The sequence below is a fragment of the Plodia interpunctella genome, chromosome 3, assembly GCF_027563975.2.
Source record: "Plodia interpunctella isolate USDA-ARS_2022_Savannah chromosome 3, ilPloInte3.2, whole genome shotgun sequence".
Lineage (NCBI taxonomy): Eukaryota > Metazoa > Arthropoda > Insecta > Lepidoptera > Pyralidae > Plodia > Plodia interpunctella.
Window position 1 is genome coordinate 7140536 of NC_071296.1, and position 8113 is coordinate 7148648.

General features: G+C 35.6%; 1 protein-coding gene across 2 annotated transcripts; it reads right to left on the bottom strand.

Moving 5' to 3' along the window:
- Nucleotides 1–713: 713 nt before the first annotated feature.
- fu (fused) lies at nucleotides 714–7666 on the bottom strand. 2 transcript variants are annotated; one of them, XM_053769256.2, is made up of 11 exons: nucleotides 7414–7665; nucleotides 7004–7263; nucleotides 6533–6701; nucleotides 6026–6181; nucleotides 5498–5685; nucleotides 4447–5261; nucleotides 4249–4355; nucleotides 3084–3218; nucleotides 2630–2724; nucleotides 2038–2162; nucleotides 714–1494 (listed from the first exon to the last, which is right to left on the bottom strand). In XM_053769256.2, exons 1-11 carry the CDS (start codon nucleotides 7522–7524, stop codon nucleotides 1142–1144), a joined length of 2514 nt encoding a protein of 837 aa, XP_053625231.1. In that variant the 5' UTR covers nucleotides 7525–7665; the 3' UTR covers nucleotides 714–1141. The 2 variants fall into 2 exon arrangements, with proteins under 2 accessions (XP_053625231.1, XP_053625232.1); XM_053769257.1 differs by having other exon boundaries at nucleotides 1270–1494; nucleotides 2038–2172; nucleotides 7414–7666.
- Between the last annotated feature and the right edge of the window lie 447 nt (nucleotides 7667–8113).

The window sequence follows — 8113 nt, forward strand, 5'->3', positions numbered from 1 at the left end:
ATAAAATAATTAAAAACTTACAGACTAAGTACTTATAATTATGAGAATTGCAAAAATAGTGGATTTCTAAAATTACAAGTTCCAGATCTTTACAAACATATAGCACCTCGGATGATACATATCCATAAAATTAATAAGTACCTATATAATAAAAGTTCTCACGTTATGATAACATGACAAATAGATTTACAGTAACAAATCACATAAAAAACGGGTATTCAGGAATAATTACAATACGTCATAATAAACGTTATAGAGTACTCTCTATAACGTTTATTCTCTATAACGAACTAAAGTATTAGATCGTTAATTCTTTTGAAATTTCGCTCATTCTAGTATAGATTTGCAGAGACTCCCTGTGACAACGTAATAAAGGTGTCGGCGAAATTATCATGAATAGTTTTTAACCTCCGAAACTTAAAAATATCATATTGTAATGAGGAACTTATTACAATATGATATTTATTATTATGGAAGAAAGAGGAAGCTCGTGGAGTTCTAGCCTAATAAAGACAAAAAACAGGTAAGCCGTACTTATTCTTTTTTTTAATATAGCGCACCGTACGCAACATACTTATATATATATATATATATATATATATATATATATATATATATATATATATATATATATATATATATATATATATATATATATATATATATATATTTCACATTAGCGTCAATCGGTTCATAGGAAAAATCTTAATTAGTGATTTCATTACTAAATATCGAAATGAACAGGTAAACATTATCTAATTTACATTCCGCAATGGGACACGAGTGTCGATTAGGTAGTCTGTCGGTAGGCAGAGGTAATACGGCTATTTATTTATTGTTACGGTTATCGGTAAGTCATAATTAAATTTGCATGATTACAAAACATAATCGTGATTCAAACAATATGATGTGGACGGGACATTTCCTTCCCCCTCTCTCTATATGAATATTTATCTTCTTAATTTATTTCTATTAAATTTTAGCTGCAAAAATATAATTTAATGTGTAAAAAATATCGCTTTGTGCAATGGCCAGTCTACATCTCTCACTCTCTCTTCTGGGCATTATCCCGGTTACGTCCGTCACAATAGAGCGTCGGAGCCCAGAATCCGCTCTTCAATGACCAAATTAATCAATCTACTTAATTAATATAGAAAGGCATATTACTCAGCTCTTTGGTCGCCATTTTGGCTGCCCTATTCAACGTTACATTACAGTGACCGTGTAGAGCTTCCAAACACTCACTTTCCTTCTTAGTCCATTTCGATTCCATCGCGGCAGAAAACGCAGTACATGAAAATGTGCATAATAAACTAATCAAAATACAGACTCTCATTTTTAAGGCATCGTTGGACTGCTGCAGGAGAAGTAGAAAATTGAAGGCGTCATCGTCGAATAGTATCTTTTCAACCACGTCGGCGTGTTCGGGCAAATCCTGCAGAATCGTTATGAAGAGGCCTACGATGTTCAGGACTATTCTGGGCGATTTCGTATCTGCAAGAAAGATGGCGGTTAGTGGATTGTCGATCTGCCTGCTTGAGAACTTTTTTCGCAACTTCGTCGTAGGCTTTTCTGCAAAGACGTCAATTAAAAAATGTAATGGAAACCTGCACGCTGGTTGACTGTTTAAGTTCACGATTATTTTAGTATTTAAAAGTCATGTCAGATGCCTTTAGGCGACTTGAATAAAATCTGACACCAGTTTTAGTAATAACCAAATTAATAAATGTGGATACACTACACTTCTTTCACCTATTTTAGGCCACCGCAGGAGTTATGGGAGTGATATCCATAATAAAACAAATATAAAAAGACTAGCTTATGGCCGCGGCTTCGCCCGTCGGATAATTCCCACGTTAACAGTTATTTTTCCGGGATGAAAAGCACCATATGTCCTTCTCCATACTTCAAACTTCTACATGTATGAAAAATTTCTAGAAGATTGGTTGAGTAGTGGTAGTGCATGAAGAGGTTACAAACACAAACGCTAAAGTTAGCTACTTTAGCGTTTATAATATAAGTTAGGATATGACTCACACAGGCCCAGCAGCCGCGCGAATGACGTGGCGGCGGCGAGCGCGCCGGCCAGCTGCCGCACGCCGCGGCTGGACCGCACGCACAGCCACACGCACACCTCCACCATGCGGTTCACACCCTCTAGTCTGAAACGAACTGATCTCATAACGAGTGAGTCTTCTTCTCTCATCTGTTTGACTACATGTGTGAGTGTCCAAACAAATGCACGCAGGAGGACCTAATGGCTGCCACCGACAACGCGATTAGGGTGGCTAATTTCTGAGCCGCAACAATTTAGTGTTTACCATGGAAACGCTAAGAAGAAGATCTTTTTGTTTTCCCGACACTTTTGACGACATCAAGCCAGCATTTCGTGGGTGGCTGAAGACAGCCATTATACAATACTGTAAACTCTACTGTAAACTCGTTTAATCTGTATTGGAAGACCTCCTTGCCAAATAACATGCTTTTCTAGGTCAACAAGAAATATAGTATAGGTTTTGATTCCCTTATGGAATCACAAAGACAGAGGTGATCCTATGAGGGTTCCGGTTTTGGCTTATTTTTGAGAGAGAGAGAGGGAGAGATTATTCAACATTTTGCATAAACTTACACATCTTCGGATATATCTTCGGATTCGTTGCTGTTCTTTATCAAAGTGTCGATAGCTGTGACGAAATTGAATACCACTTTGGCTTCTAAGTAAACCTGAAAGTTATAAAAATATAAAAAAATGTTAAAATATTTTGGTGAAGAAACTCAGGTAACCAAAGGGGCTAACGCAAGATAATTCATAGGTAGGGGTGCTGTTGTTATAAAATAAAATTTCGACAACTGTGTTGTGCGCGCGAAATACGCATACGCAAATGTCAACATTTTAAAAAGGACTCCCTCTCAGAAATAGTAATGCTTAATGATGACTTCGCCGAACAAGTATTTTTTTTTTTTAAATTAATGGCGATCGGTACAGTAGTGTAGAGACGTTAATCGACAAAGTAAGTATATGAAACAAAAAGTTTGTATTCATGTAAAATGTATTCGCAATAGATAGTATCGGTTGTGCTCACGTCCTGTATGTCCCGCAGCGTGTGTCGGGGAAGCCTGGCCAGCGCCGGCAGCGCCAGCAGCGCGGCCACGGCGCCGCACAGCCGTCCGCCGCCGCCGCCCGCCGCGCTGCGCACAACCCCCACCACCATACTCACCTGACACCAGCACCATTACACATTTCACATGACTTGTTTTCACACTTTTATTTTGACTAGTGTATTCATTGACCGCCACTTGCTTCATTTTAAGGAAAATGTCGTGAGGAAATCTGCGCACTAGTTGATAGTGTAAGTTCACTGATAATTGACCTAACACTGTTGGTAGGTCGGAAATCAGTCTGATGCCTTTTGGCAACTTGATCATCACCATTGATCTGACACCAATGTTAGCAATAACACACTCGAAAATAAAATAACAACAAGCTTTTATTTATTTTCCCTGTGTTTGTCTGTCTGTAATGTGATCTTGCAAATTTCACCGCTTAGTCCTACAGATTAGAAATTTTCCACGTCGCTCAAATTTTCCATGACAACGCATTGTTATGGTGCACCCAGGTTCGGCTCAACATTTTATGTTACACGCCTTAAATGCAACATAAAAACATGTTGCATTTACATATTCAGATATTACTTTGCAAACAGTATGAAAAAAGAGTGAACAGAAAAAAAAAAACTCCTTTCGAAAAAAAAAACTGTTTTCCGACGATATAGAGTAAATGATCGCTGTGGTCAAAGAACTTAGTGATATTTCAACAATTCATATAGGTCCCTTTTTTATTAACGTTGGTTGGTTTCGAGTATTTTACTTAAATATTATGCGCTCTAGAACATTGTGTAAAGATGTAGCCATCTTTACTGCCTAATGTTCTAGAGGTATACGTCTATAAAACAGTTTTAAATGATTTTGTTGATAAAAAAATGTATTTTCCAATAAATAATATACATTGCTGCTCCACCAAACTTTAATTTTATCTTTGACTAGCGGCCCGTCCCGGCCTCGCTCGGATAAAAACATAATAAATTATAGACATAAAAACCCTCCTCAGAAACCACATTATCTATTGGTGAAAACCACAGTAGTTTTTGAGTTTATCGCGAACAGACAGACAGACCCACCAGAGGACTTTGTTTTATAATATGTAAGGATAAGTATAACTGCAATACCTAAAATATAGTTCAAACCTACCATATTGAGTTGAGTTAAGGATTCTACGTCGCCCTCCATGACTTCACTGATATTGGAATTGAGAAATGCTTCCCACTCCTCTAGTTCTATTGTAGAAGGTTCTTTAACTGAAAAGTAAAAGTATGCAATATGTATTAAATTTAAAATATATATATATATTACCCATACATTAACATTTTTTGAATAATGGTTTGTAACCTTCATGTTTTTCTTCTGGTTTCACTATTAAATCATTATTAGCAATCTCTTTGTCATCAGATGTTTCTTCTATGATCTCACATTTCTCAATATCTTCGTCTTTTTCTTCCTTCGAACACTTTTCTTTATCAGAATCTATTATACATGGGATTTCAACTGCAGGCTCACTAGTGCGCCTTTGACTGTTATCACCTTTATTTTTGTCCCAACTTCTGCTAAAATGGAATGACCTTTTAATGCTTCTAGTCAAACGGTTGCCGCCACTACCAAACCTTAATTTATCTCTAGAAAACTGCAATATTTTCTGTTTGTACGACGGCGGAACACTTTTACTGAGTCCGGAACTAATATCACTGCTGCATTTCGTTGAACTCTTAGGATTCTCTAAGCTTTGTGAGGCTGTATCAGTAGATTTAATTTTTTTGCCTTCTGTATTGCTACTATCACTGGCTATTTTTGCTTCTTCAGCCTTTTCAATATTTTGTTTTTCTTCATCGATTTTATCCATTTTATTGCAATCGTTTTGTTTTTTATTAGTTGCCATAAGTTGAGCCATATTTTTTTCCAAATTACAGACCACCAGATTGGAATTATTCATGACATTGTACTCGTGTCGCAGTAGTTTGGCGTTGGCTGCTGTTATGGGTTGTGGCTGGTCTTCGTCGTCTGTTTTGAGACTGTCTCTGACACTAAATGCGCTGGTGGCTCTCACACTATCGTCATCCGAAATGGGCACACACTCCATTGCTTGCATCACACCGCGGACATTATGCTCTCTTGTATCTTGTTTATTTGATTGTACTTCTTGTTTTAGCCTGTAAATAAAGATTTGAAATGTTATAAGTAATATTCTATATTACTTGTTAACCTTTTTAGTACAGATAATATTAACTAAGCACTCTATACTATAAATTTAATAAGTTTCTAATTTTTCTTCTGTGAAAAATAAAATTATGAAACACATCAATATGCGAACACTAAAAGCCCAGGCCAATCTGGCAATGATGCCAAAGGTCTACCTACAACTGAACAACTTAATAACATTACTTACTTTGCATTATTACTAATCTTATCTCTTTGCAACTGTTTTGCCTCCTGCTGGCTGTGTGTCAAGGGTTTTGTGAATGGAGATTCGCTCTGTACATCTTCTGGCAAAATAAGGACATGTCCAGACACAAAATCATGCTTTAGTATTTCAGGCCAACTCATTCTTTTCATAGGATCTTTATGAAGAAGGCCCTGAAACACAATACATCTTTATTGTCATCAAAAATATTTGACAAAAATTATAAATTAGCTTAGGTCCAGGGAGACAAGTTTATTTAAAGAATTTGAAAGTTATGAATTGTAAATAAAGTCAAGAGCAAATGATATCATGCATCAAAATGTTTAACAACCAATAGGAATTTTTGATCAAAACCAAACTTAGGGCTTGGATTCCTTATATTTGGTACATATTAATCCTTAGTGATTCTAAAAATGTAGCCGAATAGTTAACACCAATGGGAAGCAGGTAGGGGCCACTGCTTCCCCTTGGCACCACCTTGAAATACATTTTTTTCAGTTGCTGTAATATTACCTGCAAAAAGGACCGGGCTTCTGTACTGATGAATGTCGGCCATTGGACCGGCTTGTGTCGGATCATCCGCACCAGTTGCCATATCGACATAGTGCAGAATGGTGGCTGACCTGCCATCAACTCGTACACTATGCAGCCTAGTGACCACAGATCGGCCTGGAAAGAAAAAAAAATTTAATGATTTGGAAAATCACTTTAGTTTTTATATTTATGTCTATTTGATTGTTGGATAGTCCTGAAACATTTGTTTTGCAGGCTACAAAATATTTTTCTCCCAAAACATAATATATTGTATATATAAATAACATTGCATAGTCCCCAGCACAAAACATGTAATCACAGACTAACTTTTCAAAGCAACACTAGATTTTGAAAATCCCAAAAAAAGAAATAAGTGAAAAGAAATCACAACCTTGGTGGTTTTGTGCCTTTTAATTGAGAAAATGTTGTTTAATACTTGTTTCATAAAATTCTAAATGTTTATTGCCATATTACATTTCTTTTTACCTGATGATCATAAGGCTTTTCTTCAATTAACTCTGGAGCCATGTACAATGGGGTGCCTTTTATTGATGTAAGGATGTGAGTGGAATTTGTCATTATCCTTGCGAGTCCAAAATCACACAGCTTAGCTCGACCAGTGCTGTCTAATAAAACATTCTGTGGCTTTAAATCCCTGAAACAAGTGAATATTCCAAAATTATTACCATATAATTATGAATAAGAAAAGATTATTAGACACCTAGCAGCTGAATATAATAATAATAATAATGAAAACATTTGAATTCTTTGGTACATTAGGATCAAATTCTGACATGTACTTATATTTATACTCTTAATTACCTGTGTATATGTAAAATAGAATGGATTTAAACCTACTACATAGGTTTGATTTTTACACTAACCTTGGTCTTTGCAGCGTCACAGCCTTGAATGCATTGGAAACATATAAAAATGGAAAATATATTATATGCTTACCTATGCAACACCCTATGTGAATGCAAGTAGTACAAAGCAGAAACCAAATCCCAAGTGATTTTCTTCACATGTTCTTCATTCAAACATCCTTCTTTAGCCAGTATGCTGTGCAATTCTTTCTCCGCATACTCTGTCACAACTACTAACTCAGATTCTGTATCAAAACTATCTATCATCCGAATGATATTGGGGTGTTTTAGTTGCCTTTGTATATCGCATTCTTGGCGCAGGCTTTTTAAGTCTTTAGAGGAGCGTCCTTTCTGAAAACAAATTCATAGGTATGTATTTATGGGTATATGGTATAGGTATGTATGTATGCGAAATAACTATTTGATATCTGTAATCTATTTTAGATTACAGATATCAAATAGTTATTTCGCAGTATAGTTACATATAAAAGAATATCAAACCTTTCGTATAACTTTCAGTGCTACTATAGCGTCAGTTTCCTTGTGCTTTGCTTTGAAAACACGGCCAAAAGAACCCTCCCCAATGAATGATAAAACAACGTAACTCTCCATATTTCTTCAGTTTTCTATAGCAATCATTATTATTTGAATATTCTCATTTAATTAAACTTTTAAATAGAAATACTTCCCTAATATTTTACTGAAACAAAATAAATACCTCCATAATATATAAACAAAAATCTAGATTAAAAATATAGGTACTTACTGACTGACATTGACAACCATTAATTACCATGACAGTGACATCCACAGATCTGAGAAATTGTGTGAGAATAAACTTGGAATAAACGGAGAACTTATGGAGAACAAATAACAATACATTACTTATTATCTATAATTTCATGAAAAAATAAGATCATTTTGCAAATCAATATTTCATGTAAGGTAAGAACGCTAGAAATACTTTGAACTTTTTGATGCAAAGCATAATTGCCTATTTCTTTCATTTGTGGCCTGACATGTCTTTCTTGCGCGGTGAAAGGTACCTATTTGTTACCCATGTTTTATCCCGACTAATTACTAGTCGTTCGCCGCGAACGTAGACCTCGCGAATACAATTTTTTGTTTTTACATTTATGATATAATGTCAAATATCTCAAAACACCTTTTTCAAAGTTACAGTCTTTTGGCTTCACACGGC